At 42.0% G+C, this 17,435-nt stretch overlaps 1 protein-coding gene across 1 annotated transcript in view; it reads right to left on the reverse strand.

Moving 5' to 3' along the window:
* Positions 1-352: 352 nt before the first annotated feature.
* The window catches only part of LOC117509039 (galectin-9C-like), a 46,841-nt gene continuing 29,758 nt past the window's right edge, over positions 353-17,435 (reverse strand). Inside the window, exons 5-6 of the mRNA XM_034168853.1 lie at positions 13,018-13,174; positions 353-539 (exon numbers count right to left, since the gene is read on the reverse strand). Coding sequence (XP_034024744.1) covers positions 393-539; positions 13,018-13,174 — 304 coding nt within the window. The 3' untranslated portion in view covers positions 353-392. The remainder of the gene's footprint in view (positions 540-13,017; positions 13,175-17,435) is intronic.

Consider the following 17,435-nt stretch of genomic DNA (forward strand, 5'->3'; position numbering starts at 1 on the left):
TTGCTTACAGCAGGCATTAGCCATCTGTGACAAATCTCAGAAGCCAGAGACCTTTGGACATATTGGACATCATCACCTGGTGTCTAATAGCGGTAAACAGCAAACAATCTAACCTGTCACCTGGTGTCTAATAGCGGTAAACAGCAAACAATCTAACCTGTTTTTGTTTAGTGGATCTGAATTTTCTTTTACTGATTAAAAACAGGTTGACTTTTTTAAAAGTAGAACTTAATGAAGGACAGTCTACAATCTGGACATCTACTATGACTCAAAGTTGAATACAGAGATATAACAATGATTTCATTTGTAAAACTTATTTCCTTCTTATGACATTATGCCATTTTTATGGAAGATGTGAGGGTAAGGGGTCCTTGATGTGCAGTGACTCAGGCCTACACCACCACAGAGGTCAGAGTGAGGTCACCCTCAATCTCCAGGTTGTTAATGTGCTGCAGAAGAGTGTAACGGTGGGTGAAGGAGTGTGTCTGCACCCCGTTGACAATAATCCTGAAGCAGTGCTTCTCACAACAGATGGTCAGCTGAAAGAGAAACAAACAAATGATCAGCAACTTCCTGTTCTTATGGCTACTCCCATTAGGGGTTGTATTGCCAAAATTACTCATTTAATATCTTACATGTAGTCTGCCTAAAACTTTTGCTTTTTAAGCAGCTGCATTAATAACCACATTGTTTCTGCCTGACCTTCCCTCCCATCTCCCGCACAGCAGAAACTGTAAGCAGAAACTGTCATAACATTCATTTTCAGCGAGAGTTTTTATGGGAAACTCAAAGTTTCATTTAGTGGTTAATGTGTACGTGACTGTTTCCAGCAACCCTGCCTTTCTCTGAATGTACAAAAGAGAACCCTCAGATGTGCTCTGGGCACACACTTATTCAAACTCATGCTGTTCTGATTTTGACTATTGCGTGTTTCTTTGAGTCCTCAAATTAAAAGCCTGTTATTTTAATCTGCAGATTTCTTGACTTTATTTCCACAAACAGCCTCAGACACTTTGACTTAAAATCATTTTTGCCTCCACAGGGTCATCACAGTAGATCATCTGTTTCTACCTCAGCCTGTTCTTTGCATCTTCCTCTGTCACACAAAACACCTGCACGTCCTCCCTCACCACATTCATACACCTCCTCTTTGGCCTTCCTCTTCTCCTACCTTTCTCTCCAGAGTGTGTCTTCAGATGCCCAGGCTAAACTCAACCTGCTCTCTACTCTCACTACAGATCACAATGCCATCTGCAAACATCGTAATCCATCATGACTTCTGGCTGATCTGGTCCGTCAACCTGTCCATCACCAATGCAAACAAAAAACGTCAGAGCCTATCCATGATGATCCATAATCCCACATCCACCTTGAATGGACTGGTCATTCCTACTTTGTATCGCACCACTATTATATGGTCCTTGCACATATTCTGCACTGCTCTCACCTACAGTGCCCTCCAAAATTATTGGGACACTTGGTATTTCACACAATTTAATTTGTTTATGCCATTTCAAATACAAATAATAAAAATAACTGAAATTATTTTACTTAAACTCAAAACTGAAACCAAATCTCTACAACTTGATATAAATTAATTAAAAATATAAAAGCCAAGATGATGGGTTGCATAAGTAATGGAACGCTTTGGGATACTACCTGTAAATCACTTTTATTGTCAGTTTTCTTCAGACAAGTCAGGGGATGGATACATGAACATTTCTAAGTCACTGAATATGTCTTGGATTTTATTTACATCACTTATGAAGAAATACAAAGAGTATGGCACTCTATGGTAAATCTGTGTGGAGTAGACAGTTCTCAAAAACTAAGTGACTGTGCACGAAGTGGAAGAGTGAGGAAAGCCACCAAGACACCCAGACATCTAAAGAAGAAGTTATAGGCTTCTCTGGGTGTGATTGGAGAAACTGTGCACAGTGCATGTTTTGCATTTTGTATCACCAGTTACACAGCTTCCTGATGAAGTGGTACAGATGAGGATTTTCTTAAAAAGACCTGAAAGTTCGGCTACAGTTTGCTAGAAGGTACATTTGAGATGCAAACCTAGATATATTTTGGTGAAAGAAAATCCTCCTCTGTACCACATCATCATGAAGTGGTATAACCAGGTTCACCCTCTCTGAAAAACATCGATACCCCTGACAGTTTCAGAGTCAGATCAGGCCTGAGGATTTTACATTTAAATGTCAGGAGCCTGCTTCCTAAAATTGAATTCGTACAAATTCAGGTACAAACAACGGAACCTGTTATCCGAGACTTGGTTGACCAAATCTTGTCTTGGTATCTGTCGCTCTCTTGTGTTCTCTTAGTGTAGTCACATGTCTTGGTATCTGTCGCTCTCTTGTGTTCTCTTAGTGTAGTCACATGTCTTGGTATCTGTCATCTTCTTGTGTTCTCTTAGTGTAGTCACATGTCTTGGTATCTGTCGCTCTCTTGTGTTCTCTTAGTGTAGTCACATGTCTTGGTATCTGTCATCTTCTTGTGTTCTCTTAGTGTAGTCACATGTCTTGGTATCTGTCGCTCTCTTGTGTTCTCTTAGTGTAGTCACATGTCTTGGTATCTGTCGCTCTCTTGTGTTCTCTTAGTGTAGTCACATGTCTTGGTATCTGTCGCTCTCTTGTGTTCTCTTAGTGTAGTCACATGTCTTGGTATCTGTCGCTCTCGTGTTCTCTTAGTGTAGTCACATGTCTTGGTATCTGCCGCTCTCTTGTGTTCTCTTAGTGTAGTCACATGTCTTGGTATCTGTCGCTCTCTTGTGTTCTTAGTGTGGTCACATGTCTTGGTATCTGTCGCTCTCTTGTGTTCTCTTAGTGTGGTCACATGTCTTGGTATCTGCTGCTCTCTTGTGTTCTCTTAGTGTAGTCATGTCTTGGTATCTGTCGCTCTCTTGTGTTCTCTTAGTGTGGTCACATGTCTTGGTATCTGCTGCTCTCTTGTGTTCTCTTAGTGTAGTCATGTCTTGGTATCTGTCGCTCTCTTGTGTTCTCTTAGTGTGGTCACATGTCTTGGTATCTGCTGCTCTCTTGTGTTCTCTTAGTGTAGTCATGTCTTGGTATCTGTCGCTCTCTTGTGTTCTCTTAGTGTAGTCACATGTCTTGGTATCTGTCGCTCTCTTGTGTTCTCTTAGTGTAGTCACATGTCTTGGTATCTGTCGCTCTCTTGTGTTCTCTTAGTGTAGTCACATGTCTTGGTATCTGTCGCTCTCTTGTGTTCTCTTAGTGTAGTCACATGTCTTGGTATCTGTCGCTCTCTTGTGTTCTCTTAGTGTAGTCACATGTCTTGGTATCTGTCGCTCTCTTGTGTTCTCTTAGTGTAGTCACATGTCTTGGTATCTGTCGCTCTCTTGTGTTCTCTTAGTGTAGTCACATGTCTTGGTATCTGTCGCTCTATTGTGTTCTCTTAGTGTAGTCACATGTCTTGGTATCTGTCGCTCTCTTGTGTTCTCTTAGTGTAGTCACATGTCTTGGTATCTGCCGCTCTCTTGTGTTCTCTTAGTGTGGTCACATGTCTTGGTATCTGTCGCTCTCTTGTGTTCTCTTAGTGTGGTCACATGTCTTGGTATCTGTCGCTCTCTTGTGTTCTCTTAGTGTGGTCACATGTCTTGGTATCTGTCGCTCTCTTGTGTTCTCTTAGTGTGGTCACATGTCTTGGTATCTGCTGCTCTCTTGTGTTCTCTTAGTGTAGTCATGTCTTGGTATCTGTCGCTCTCTTGTGTTCTCTTAGTGTAGTCACATGTCTTGGTATCTGTCGCTCTCTTGTGTTCTCTTAGTGTAGTCACATGTCTTGGTATCTGTCGCTCTCTTGTGTTCTCTTAGTGTAGTCACATGTCTTGGTATCTGTCGCTCTCTTGTGTTCTCTTAGTGTAGTCACATGTCTTGGTATCTGTCGCTCTCTTGTGTTCTCTTAGTGTAGTCACATGTCTTGGTATCTGTCGCTCTCTTGTGTTCTCTTAGTGTAGTCACATGTCTTGGTATCTGTCACCTTCTTATGTTCTTAGTGTAGTCACATGTCTTGGTATCTGTCACCTTCTTGTGTTCTCTTAGTGTAGTCACATGTCTTGGTATCTGTTGCCAGTGGTGGGCACAGATAACCAAAAAATTAACTTCGATAACAGATAATCAGATAACTGAAAAGTTATCTTTGATAAAGATAAACCGATAAACCACCCAAAAATGTATCGGAAGTTACAGATAACCGATAAATTCCAGTATTGTCTCTGGTACATTTGCAACTACTAACAAGCTGAATTTGAGTTTTAACACCATGATCGCTTTTGGAAGCATCAAAAGTGACAACAGACCCAAACAATGAGCCCGCACTTCTATGTTTGAACATCCTGCCCCCTGCTGGAAGCTCTTGTTTACTACACGGCTTCCAGCACAGAAGCAAGCTGAGAGTAGCCACAAAGCTCTCTCTACCTATCACAACGCTCCAGTCAGGCGGAGCCTTGGAAAATAAAGTCATGCTGACTTATGGTTTGGTGTGAATACTGACAGAATACCTCCATTAATGTCAATTCTGTCATTTGTTCAAAGTTAAAATATAACATATCTTTTAATGTTGAATAATGCACTAATTCTGAGGTTTTGTAACAAACACAGATAAATGTGCTTTTGTAAAATATTCCATTTTTTATTTGTAAAAACAGGCATTTTTACGGAGCCCTGGAAGTGTCATCGCAAAATGTTTTGCATGTGGAGAGAATGTGCGCTCATTTTATTAGGGCCGTGCGTACGTTTTATTATATTGTAAAACGTGCACTCAATACTGTCTTGACACATAAATGTTGGCTTTACACTGTGTGAGTTTAGGCCCTTTTTCAGATCATTTTTCATTCTTGCGAGAATTTTTTGGACCGAGTTTCAGGTTAATCGCACATCCTGCATCGTGTAGTGTACATGGAGTAACAAGCTGCGTTTAACATCTCACGACCACCTCCTGATCGCCGATCGTATGGTCAGATGAAAATCAAACCTGTTGATATTATTCTGGTCGGCCGTTGTGAGGGTATCCTGCTGCTGAAGAGCTACAAGCATCCAACCGCTTGCACTGTGCCTGTGCAAACACCACAGAGCTGTCTTGTAATGTTTTTTTGTTGTTGTTGTTTTGTTTTGTTTTTAAACTTTGATGTCTCCCATCGAGAGTTTTTGTCAATTAAGTTTGGAAAAAAAGCTTACGTTTTGCTTCTGGAAACACGAGTTCGACATGTGGTTTTTGAACGTACAATGTGTGTGAGCACATAAATCGGGCACTCTGAACTTTTACACTGTGTGGTTCTGTTGTACAGTTTGAACTGAAACCGAGTACAGTGATTAAAAATATCATACAGTGTCTGCTCAGCTTCAGGACGAATACTGCCATGAACTGCCATAAACACTACTGGCCAGTAGATGGCAGTAGAGGCCTTGAAAATTTGCCAAAACAAAATTCCAGATAATCTGTGTCTGCTACATTTAAGATGCGTGGAATTTAACAAACACAAATACAATAACAACGTCTATAAACCCAGAGAATATATTCACGAGAGTTTTAGGCACTAGAGCTTAATGCTGTTGCTTAATGCTGTGTATGTGGAGTGTCTGAAATGCATTTGTCCTGTCGTGAATGTACTGGGATTATTACCCTATCCTGCCCATAATACACTGCTGGGCACAGCATGTGCTCACTAAAACCTTAAAAATTAGCACATTACTTTAAAACTAAAACACATATCTGATATTTTCACTTTATAAAACTTCAGACATGACAGTAATTTTAAATAACTTGTCCAAAATTAGTTTGGTTAAAATTTGAACCATAAGTTAAAAATGTATGCCTCTGGATGACTTGGGTGATATTGCCAGTGTATCAGTATGGTGTTAAAGGAAATTATTTTTTTTTGTGTGTGTGCGTGCGACCAGTTCTCCTTTGCCTGCAGAGGATAGAGTGGTTTCTCCTGGAAGCAGCTCTCTTCTGTTTGCAGAGGGTGGAACTATACATCTGTTAGGAAACTTTTAACAGGTAGGTGCTCAACTGATTTAAAATTTTTAAAATGTTTGTCGCTGTTCAGCTTTGTTTACTACTATCGGTCTAAACGTTATCGGACAAAAATTTATTGGAAGATAATTAGTCCGATAATGGTTTTTAAAGTTATCTAAAAAGATAATACGATAAAGAAAACATTATTTTTGATAATTATCTGTTATCGGATTATTGGAACTGTGACCACCACTGTCTGTCGCTCTCTTGTGTTCTCTTAGTATAGTCACATGTCTTGGTATCTGTCATCTTCTTGTGTTCTCTTAGTGTAGTCACATGTTTTGGTATCTGTCGCTCTCTTGTTGTTCTCTTAGTGTAATCACATGTCTTAGGTATCTGTCGCTCTCTTGTGTTCTCTTAGTGTAATCACGTCTTAGGTATCTGTCGCTCTCTTGTGTTCTCTTAGTGTAATCACATGTCTTAGGTATCTGTCACTGTCTTGTGTTCTCTTAGTGTGGTCACATGTCTTGGTATCTGTCACCTTCTTGTGTTCTGTCAGTGTAGTCACATGTCTTGGTATCTGTCACCTTCTTGTGTTCTGTCAGTGTGGTCACATGTCTTAGGTATCTGTCACTGTCTTGTGTTCTCTTAGTGTGGTCACATGTCTTGGTATCTGTCACCTTCTTGTGTTCTGTCAGTGTGGTCACATGTCTTGGTATCTGTCACCTTCTTGTGTTCTGTCAGTGTGGTCACATGTCTTGGTATCTGTCACCTTCTTGTGTTCTGTCAGTGTGGTCACATGTCTTGGTATCTGTCACCTTCTTGTGTTCTGTCAGTGTGGTCACATGTCTTGGTATCTGTCACCTTCTTGTGTTCTCTTAGTGTAGTCACATGTCTTGGTATCTGTCACCTTCTTGTGTTCTGTTAGTGTAGTCACATGTCTTGGTATCTGTCTTTCTCTTGTGTTCTCTTAGTGTAGTCACATGTCTTGGTATCTGTCTTTCTCTTGTGTTCTCTTAGTGTAGTCACATGTCTTGGTATCTGTCACCTTCTTGTGTTCTCTTAGTGTAGTCACATGTCTTGGTATCTGTCGCTCTGTTGTGTTCTCTTAGTGTAGTCACATGTTTTGGTATCTGTCGCTCTGTTGTGTTCTCTTAGTGTAGTCACATGTCTTGGTATCTGTCGCTCTCTTGTGTTCTCTTAGTGTAGTTGTCTTGGTATCTGTCACCTTCTTGTGTTCTCTTAGTGTAGTCACATGTCTTGGTATCTGTCGCTCTCTTGTGTTCTCTTAGTGTAGTCACATGTCTTGGTATCTGTCGCTGTCTAGTGTTCTCTTAGTATAGTCACATGTCTTGGTATCTGTCGCTGTCTTGTGTTCTCTTAGTGTAGTCACATGTTTTGGTATCTGTCGCTCTCTTGTGTTCTCTTAGTGTAATCACATGTCTTAGGTATCTGTCGCTCTCTTGTGTTCTCTTAGTGTAATCACATGTCTTAGGTATCTGTCGCTCTCTTGTGTTCTCTTAGTGTAATCACATGTCTTAGGTATCTGTCACTGTCTTGTGTTCTCTTAGTGTGGTCACATGTCTTGGTATCTGTCACCTTCTTGTGTTCTGTCAGTGTAGTCACATGTCTTGGTATCTGTCACCTTCTTGTGTTCTGTCAGTGTGGTCACATGTCTTGGTATCTGTCACCTTCTTGTGTTCTCTTAGTGTAGTCACATGTCTTGGTATCTGTCACCTTCTTGTGTTCTGTTAGTGTAGTCACATGTCTTGGTATCTGTCTTTCTCTTGTGTTCTCTTAGTGTAGTCACATGTCTTGGTATCTGTCTTTCTCTTGTGTTCTCTTAGTGTAGTCACATGTCTTGGTATCTGTCACCTTCTTGTGTTCTCTTAGTGTAGTCACATGTCTTGGTATCTGTCGCTCTGTTGTGTTCTCTTAGTGTAGTCACATGTTTTGGTATCTGTCGCTCTGTTGTGTTCTCTTAGTGTAGTCACATGTCTTGGTATCTGTCGCTCTCTTGTGTTCTCTTAGTGTAGTCACATGTCTTGGTATCTGTCACCTTCTTGTGTTCTCTTAGTGTAGTCACATGTCTTGGTATCTGTCGCTCTCTTGTGTTCTCTTAGTGTAGTCACATGTCTTGGTATCTGTCTTTCTCTTGTGTTCTCTTAGTGTAGTCACATGTCTTGGTATCTGTCACCTTCTTGTGTTCTGTTAGTGTAGTCACATGTCTTGGTATCTGTCTTTCTCTTGTGTTCTCTTAGTGTAGTCACATGTCTTGGTATCTGTCGCTCTGTTGTGTTCTCTTAGTGTAGTCACATGTTTTGGTATCTGTCGCTCTGTTGTGTTCTCTTAGTGTAGTCACATGTCTTGGTATCTGTCGCTCTCTTGTGTTCTCTTAGTGTAGTCACATGTCTTGGTATCTGTCACCTTCTTGTGTTCTCTTAGTGTAGTCACATGTCTTGGTATCTGTCGCTCTCTTGTGTTCTCTTAGTATAGTCACATGTCTTGGTATCTGTCGCTGTCTTGTGTTCTCTTAGTGTAGTCACATGCAGGGGCGTAGGTTTGCATATGGACCATAGGGACAAGTCACAACCAATATTTTGGGATGGCAAAATAGTCCCTACCAATATTTAGCATTTTTGTTTATATAACAAAATCATTCACTATTTTTTTCGAACTCGATACTATAATTTTAGTCGTCACGTTTTGTGTTTTCGACGTGCCAGAATGACAGGGTTACCCATGTTGCAATTTCATTGGCTCACGTTCTTCTCACATGGACGTAAACAAAGCGCATCTCGTGGCAGGCAGTGCTTAATTTGTAAAGTGGGAATTCCCGGAGCGCAGAGGATGGGTGGCTCCGGTGCAGTGTTGCCAGATGTACGATAATTATCGTATTTGAACGATAGTTTTGCCCTCTGTACGATGTACGATCAATAATGGGGAAAAAACCCAAATATGTACGATAATTTCTGTTGGTTGCCCAAACACGCATCTCTCTCTGACACCCAAGAATCATTTTGCAGGCGTTGCACTCAGGCGGCATCAAAGACACAACACACACAGGGCTGCTGCTGGCTTTGGGCTGCCGGGACAGTCATTTGAATGAGTTCCCATCCAATCTCTGCAGGACAGGACAGGAAGATTCCCCAACCAACAACATCTTTTTTTTCTTTTTTTTTTCAAAACTGTATTTCAACAAATGCAATAACAAACGAACAAAATACAAGAGCAAAGAGATATACAAGAAAAATAAAAAAAAAAGTTCAAGTTCCTTATGGAGGTGTCAACATTTTTTCTGTGTTCAACAAAATCTGCACAAGTGGCCATGGCATCGGATGACGACAGCGACCTCGAGGTTGAATTCGACTCTTTCTAGTCTGGTAATTAACATGTTTGTGTTCAGGGGCGTAGGTTTGCATATGGACCATAGGGACAAGTCACAACCATTATTTTGGGATGGCAAAATAGTCCCTACCAATATTTAGCATTTTTGTTTATATAACAAAATCATTCACTATTTTTTTTTGCGAACTCGATACTATAATTTTAGTCGTCACGTTTTGTGTTTTCGACGTGCCAGAATGACAGGGTTACCCATGTTGCAATTTCATTGGCTCACGTTCTTCTCACATGGCCGTAAACAAAGCGCATCTCGTGGCAGGCAGTGCTTAATTTGTAAAGTGGGAGGTCCCGGAGCGCAGAGGATGGGTGGCTCCGGTGCAGTGTTGCCAGATGTACGATAATTATCGTATTTGTACGATAGTTTTGCCCTCTGTACGATCAATAATGGGAAAAAATCCAATATGTACGATAATTTCAGTTGGTTGCCCAAACACGCATCTCTCTCTGACACCCAAGAATCATTTTGCAGGCATTGCACTCAGGCGGCATCAAAGACACAACACACACAGCTTTGGCCGCCCGGGACAATGTCATTTGAAAGCCCGCCCCCTCTCCATACAAAGTAATGAGTTCCCATCCAATCTGTGCCGTGACAGGAAGATTCCCCAACCAACATCTTTTTTTTTTTTAAACTTTATTTCAACAAATGCAACAACAAACGAACAAAACACAAGAGCAAAGAGATATACAAGAAAAATAAAAAAAGTTAAAGTTCCTTATGGAGGTGTCAACATTTTTTCTGTGTTCAACAAAATCTGCACAAGTGGCATCGGATGACGACAGCCACCTCGAGGTTGAATTCGACTCTTTCTAGTCTGGTAATTAACACGTTTGTGTCCCTTCACAGAAAAAAAAAATCTTTCTAGTAGTGCGTTCTAGTTTCCCCATTACTATAATTACTGTTTAAAAATGTGACATAAAATTCTTTGGAAATAAAAAAAAAAACAAAACAAAACGCTAAAATAGCTACATTGTATGCGTTTTGTTTGTGTACGATCATTTCTCCCAAAATACGATAATTTTGAGGTTTTGGTACGATAGTTTCATATTTCATATCTGGCAACACTGCTCCGGTGCAGAAAAACAAGAAGGGCGGGGTGGAGGGCTTGCGAACAATGCTGTGCGCCACACTTAAAATAAACTGCACACCCACACACACCTTCACAAATGACACTAACATCCTGCCTTTTCCTCAGAAATGACTACATTTATGTTTGCTGTCTGTCTCTGTACTTTTTTGTCACTTTTGCGCTCTTTTTCATACTTTTACCTCGTTTCAAAAGTCACCGAACGCACTTTACCGTAATATATGCAACATATAGCATGCTGTTGGAAACCACGGGTTCTTGGCTTGCTGTCAGTGTTAAATTTTTCAGAGTGAGGGCTTACATGAGAACTTACGGTAATGAGAATCAGCGGCGCATTAGTGTGAAACTTGTGTTTTTCCTCTGCGTTATGACATCACAGGCTTCGTTTACCGTAATACACCATATATATCATTGGAAATCCCTTTTTTTTTTTTTTATTAGGTTGCCAGATACCTACAACTGCATTATTGATGAAGAGAATAAATTATACATCTTGGTTGCAAAAACTTTTTTTTTTTTTTTAGCTCCACAAGTATTTTTTTGTTGTCTTGTTCTCTCAGGTGTAGGCCTATCGAATAGATTCATGATTTTGGGTGCAATTTTGTTATTTAAGCTATTTGTTTGTTTGCCTACACGCTTAATATTGTAAATAAAGTGTTAAATTATTCAGCATTATGTCATCATATGTTATGTATTATGCTGTACTTGTGCGTCTAATGGTATGAGTAGGTTAGGGGGTGGTGGTGGTGGGCAGGGGGGCCGGGGGGGTGGGGGGGGTGGGGGTGGTATTGTCCCTACCAAAGCTGAGACCAAACCTACGCCCTTGGTCACATGTCTTGGTATCTGTCGCTCTCTTGTGTTCTCTTAGTGTAGTCACATGTCTTGGTATCTGTCACCTTCTTGTGTTCTCTTAGTGTAGTCACATGTCTTGGTATCTGTCGCTCTCTTGTGTTCTCTTAGTGTAGTCACATGTCTTGGTATCTGTCGCTCTCTTGTGTTCTCTTAGTGTAGTCACATGTCTTGGTATCTGTCGCTCTCTTGTGTTCTCTTCATGTCGTCACGTCTCTGTATCTGTCGCCTTCTTGTGTTCTGTTTGTGTAATCACATGTCATTGTTCTGCTTTCATTAACCACACCTGTACTCTAACTTGTTTGTAATTTAAACCACACTTTGCAGGTCCTCTTTACTTTGTGGGTTCATTTTCATTATGGCGATTGTTTGTACAATTCGCGAGTACCACCAGTAATGTTTGTGATTGCCGTGTTCTGTTTTCCTCTCTGGTTCGTAAGTTTTCAGTCTCTTGTGTTTTGCACTCCCTTTTTGTCTTTGGTTATCTGATTCATTCCCCTCACTCAGAGTTTAGGGTTGAACTGAATTTTTGTTGAAACCTTCCCTACACCTGGCTGTCTTTTGGAATCCCTCACCCAGAATTGGGTTAAAGAACTGTATTTTTGTTCAGACCTTCCTCACACCAGTTTGTGTAATCTGTGACCCACTTGTCGTTAATTAAACACTGTTTTTTTGGAACTCACCTTTTGTGTCTTGACTGACCTGCCCAGCCATGTAAGGCATATCTGAATATTTTCTGAATATTTATTTTAAGCGCCACAAAAACTTATTCAGCTGTGTTTATTCATGGTTATTCTGCATCTTGCATAACTCAAAGTTTTGTTGGTCTATGGTGCAACTGCATTCTATTACCTCACAATAACAAATCAACACTGTGCCTCATTTTAAGACCAGCAAATCCAGGGGCGCACAGCTGACTGCAGGCACATTTTGCTGCATAAAGGCGAGTGCTGAGTGTAAAAATGGCAACTGTGTAAGTTTGAAATTAGCAATGACACTTGTGCTGTTCTAAGTAGAAGACAGAGCCCAGGACTAGAGCTGTTAAAAAAGACAACTCAAGTTTCAAGTTCAAGCAATGAACTGTTTTTCTTTTCTTTCATGAATGGACCCACAGTGAAAAATTCAGTTCATGTCAAAAGAGGAAAAACTCCAAACAGTACATTGCAAATGTACTCAAACTCTTAGTGTAGTCACATCTGGCCCACAAATAATTTTGCCCGAATCAGTAGAATCACACAGTAGCATTTCTCATCCTAGTCCATGGACCAGGCAGGTTTTGTTACCACTTAAGATGACAAAACAACACTTAGAATCCTTATGATTAGACAATAATGAGGTATACGTTTCAATATGATTGGAGGATGTTTAAATTTTGACCCCTGTATAACACATCATGGACCAGTAACCTGGCTGAAGCTACCACCCAGAGAAGACATCATACATTTTTGTGTACACCATGGTATACTGTGACTGGACTCTTAAGTGTTTTTTTGCCACCTTAACCTGCTTGGTCGAAGGGCTATGACACATGCTACTGTGTGGATCTAGTTTAATCTGTTCTGAAGGGCTTCTATGAAAGTGGACCAAAGACAAAGCTGTGTTGGGGTGATACAGAACAGTGTGCCCACAGCCCAGTTTTGGTAACAGAGGAGCCAAGGATCCGCTGTGATGTGGTCGGTGAGGTACTTATTCATACCGTGAAAGGCTGACCCCGGTGGAAGGGCATTCCTCCACTCCGCTCTTCAGAACCCCACTGCTTCCTCAGCATGGTGTTCCGGACCACAGTGTTCTCATTGAAGCGTGGATTGTAATGCAGAGCAATGCCAGAGTGTAAGCTGAGATTCACGTGGAACCTGAAGAAACATAAACAAGTGTCATACAAGAAGTCAGTGTTCACAGCAGGGCTCTCCAACCCTGCTCCTGGAGAGCACATGCCCTGCAGATTTTCCATGCTGACAGGGCATATAAAATATTCAGGGCAGACAGCTAGGAAGGTATTGGGTCTGACATCTGGACAGTAGAAAGCAGACAAACAGACTTGGTAAAGTAATGAAGATGTTCACGAAAGTATAATGAGGAAGAGGTTGGTGAAAAATAATTGGGATAGTTGGAAAGATGATGAAAGTAGACAGGTGTAAAGAAGACAGGAGATGAGGTGTAAGGCCCTTTCCTTAAGACCTGCATCACACACAGCACAAATGAAGCTGAATGGCATCAGAATGATGAATTGGCCCACATCTGAAAAGTGTTGAGGTGCTGTCTGAAAACGTCAGACAGCATTCTTCATGTACAGTGGATGTGAACACTGCACAATAAAACTGAAAGCACTGTCTGTCACTGCAAGTCCATGCGTCATTGTGCACATTAGAGACTTGGCACAGCGCTCGCAATGCATGTCACCCCCATAATGTCATAGATTATGACATGTTTACCATCTAACTCTGTCGGAGGAATGACGGTGGAACTGTTTCGTCAGCCCATGACACCATAAATATACATGTGAACTCACCTCCGGTGTCGCAGACCGAACAGCCCCCCAAAAATCGGTCCGCCCTGCCTTCACTGTGCATGTGCCATTAGCCACGGTTCACTGATTATCACCTTGTTTCTGCTTCAAACTTCAATTTTTAAGAACAAGTGTGATGTACAGAGCTGCAATAACTATAGAGGCGTACAGTATGAAGTTATGAGAAAAAATAGCGGAAGCTAGGCTTAGAAAAAAGATGACGTTGTGCAAGTAGCAATACGGTTTCATGCCAAGAAAGAGCATTATGGTGCAATGTTTGCTCTGAGAGTGCTAATAAAGAAGTATAGAGAAGGCCAGGGCAGCACGGTGGATTAGTGGTTAGCACTGTTGCCTCACAGCGAGAAGGCCATGGGTTCAATTCCCACCTGTGGCCTTTCTGTGTGGAGTTTGCATGTTCTCCCCGTGTTTGCGTGGGTTTCCTCCGTGTGCTCCGGTTTCCTCCCACTTCCAAAGACATGCGGGTTAGGTGGATTGGAATGGATTGGGTGTGGATGTGTTTTTGTCTGTTTGTGGCCCTGTGACAGACTGGCATCCTGTCCTGGGTGTACCCCGCCTCGCGCTCTATGACTGATGGGACCCCTGCGACCCTTAACTGGACTAAGCGGTTGAACATGAGTGTGGGTGTGTGAGAGACCAGAAGGAGTTGGATTGTGTTTTTCAAGAAAGATTATGACAGGGTGCCAAGAGAGGAGTGGTGGTATTGTATGAGAAAATTGTATGTACAAGGACAGTGTGACAGTGGTTCAATGTGCAGTAGTACGAATGACAGATATATTCAAGTTGAAGGTGGGATGACATTAAGGATGGGCTCTGAGCCCTTTCTTTTTTGTAATGATGGACAGATTGACAGACAAGAGTCTCCATAGACTATTTTGAACAGTGTTTAGGGTCGTTGTCTTGTTGAAAGATCCAGCCCCGACGCAACTTCAAATTTGTCACTGATTCATGAACATTGTTCTCAAGAATCTGCTGATATTGTCTGGAATCCATGTAACCCTGAACTTTAACAAGATTCCCAGTACCTGCATTGGCCACACAGCCCCAAAGCATGATGGAACCACCTCCAAATTTTACTGGAATGCTGTGTTCTTTTTCAGCCATGCATACCACCCCTTTATGTCCAAATAACTCAATTTTATTTTCATCAGTCCACAGCACCTTATTCCAAAATGAAGCTGGCTTGTCCAAATGTTCTTTAGCATACCTCAAGTGACTCTGTTTGTGGCGTGTATGCAGAAAAGGCTTCCTCTGCATTACAGCATCATACAGCATCTCTTTGAGCAAAGTGCGCTGTATAGTTGAACAATGCGCAGAGACACCATCTGCAGCAAGATCATGTTGTAGGTCTTTGGAGCAGGTCTGTGGGTTGACTATGACTGTTCTCACCATCCTTCACTTCAGCTTATGTGAGATATTTCTGGGCCTGCCACTTCGGGCCTTAAGCCCCGTTTACACATAGACGGTAAAAGCTCCCGGAAGCGTCACGGAAGAGTTTTTGGCCGTCTTAAGGATCAAACGCCGTTGTCAACGCCGGCACTAGGGGGCGTGGCTTAGTTCTGGCTTTACCCGGAATCGTCGAAAAAATTATTCAACATGTCGAATAATTCCGGGAGCGCTCCCGGAGAATTCGCGTGACGACGGAGACGACGCGAACAACGGCGTTTGATACTTTTTAATCGCCGTGTCATCCTGCTCCTTCCTGTAGTGCCGCAGTTTACACCGCCGTAATTGGTGGCCGGCGTTGTATCCCTAACCAACGGCGTGTAAAACGGCGATAGAGCCCACATCGGCGTCCTCAAAGGCGTTTTAACCGGCGACAGAGGCAGACAAAACGGCAGCACTAGTGGACAGTACGTTGTTCTAAATGCCACCTCCCAGTTAATGGCGTTCCAAACGGCCGATAGGCGGCGGTCAATATAAAAACGCTAGCGCGCTGCATGCAGGCCTCTCCCTCGCGGCCAGCTCCAGATATTTTTGCAGAGCAGCTCCAGTATGCCTCCTAAAAGAAAACTGGCAGCGGCAAGGACTTACCAAGAGGTCTGGTTCAGAAGCAGAGGAGAGCCCTGTAGTGGAGACGAGCAACACGTTGAGGAGGGGAAAAGGAAAGGAGAATAAAAGGCTGAGAGATGAGCTCCCTCCCCCTGCAGCAACAGCTGCTTCAGCCTATTATACTCTGGGGGCGGTGCCTATATGCAAAAGTTCCTGGAGTAACGCAGGATTTGCCTGGATAAATCCAGCGTTACACAGGGCATTATCGGCGGCAGCAGAACACCGCCGTTCTCACGTGCATCTTAACCTGCGATTGTAAAGGATAGAACTGGGTATTAACCCTCGTTGCCTGACGTGTGCCGGATGCTACGGCGTCAAAACACTGCTTTATTCGGTGGATTTAGCGGTGTTTTATCCGCGCAATTGCGGCTAGTACGACGCTCAAAACGCAGGCGAAATGCTCTGCCCCTTTCCACCGCGAAAACAGCCGGAACTACCGCGAACTTCGGTCTACGTACTGCCCGCCGACAAAACCGTCTGTGTAACCTGGGCTTTAACTAGTACTGTGCCTGCGGTCTTCCATTTCCTCACTATGTTCCTCACAGTGGAAACTGACAGCTGAAATCTCTGAGATAGCTTTTTGTATCCTTTTCCTAAACCATGATGTTGAACAATCTTTGTTTTCAGGTCATTTGAGAATTGTTTAGAGGCACCCATGTTGCCACTCATCAGAAGAAATGCAAAGAGGGGAAACATTTGCAAATGGCCACCTTAAATACCTTTTGTCATGATTGGATTCACCTGTGTAAGGATGGCAAGGGTCCATGAGCTTACCAAACCAATTTTGTGTTCCAATAATTAGTGCTGCTACATGTATTCAAATCAATAAAATGACAAGGGTGCCCAAATTTATGCACCTGCCCAATTTTGTTCAAATAATTATTGCACACTTTCTGTAAATACTAGAAACTTCATTTCACTTCTCAAATATCAGTGTGTTTGTCTGCTATATGATATATTTAACTGAAATTTCTGATCCAGACAACCAATGATTTATAAAGGAAAGTCATGAAAATTATCATAGGTGCCCAAACTTTATATACAGGAAATGTCAAACACTTCCTGGATCGACAGACGAGATCCCATGGAATCTCATGAGAACTTAGTGGCAAGTTCACACTGAAACAGGAAGTGCCATATTTTGGGTCCACAGAGACAGGAAATGTCAAATGTTGAACAATTCCTGGCATGGATGGAGCTAGAGCAGAGGCCAGGATTGCACTGGACTCCCCCGAAATCTGACTGGACACAGATGATTGACGTGTCACCTCACCGCATGTCTGGTTGAAAAGAGTTGCATTTTGAAATCAGTTATATTGACTGCTAGGTTCCTCCTGTCCAGTAGTTGGTGCTGTGTACTGCAAAAAGTTCATCCACCTTAGTAGAAGATGAAAAATGTTTGCCTCAGATTTGAACTAAACACGTCGTTTGAACCATGGACTAATAATGACACCAAAGTTATATTGGTGAATAAACAATCATATTTTATGCCAGAAATGAGGTCCAGGTTGTTAAAAGTGGCATTTCTCCTTTAATTT

This window comes from Thalassophryne amazonica, chromosome 4 (genome assembly GCF_902500255.1).
Source record: "Thalassophryne amazonica chromosome 4, fThaAma1.1, whole genome shotgun sequence".
NCBI classification, from domain to species: domain Eukaryota; kingdom Metazoa; phylum Chordata; class Actinopteri; order Batrachoidiformes; family Batrachoididae; genus Thalassophryne; species Thalassophryne amazonica.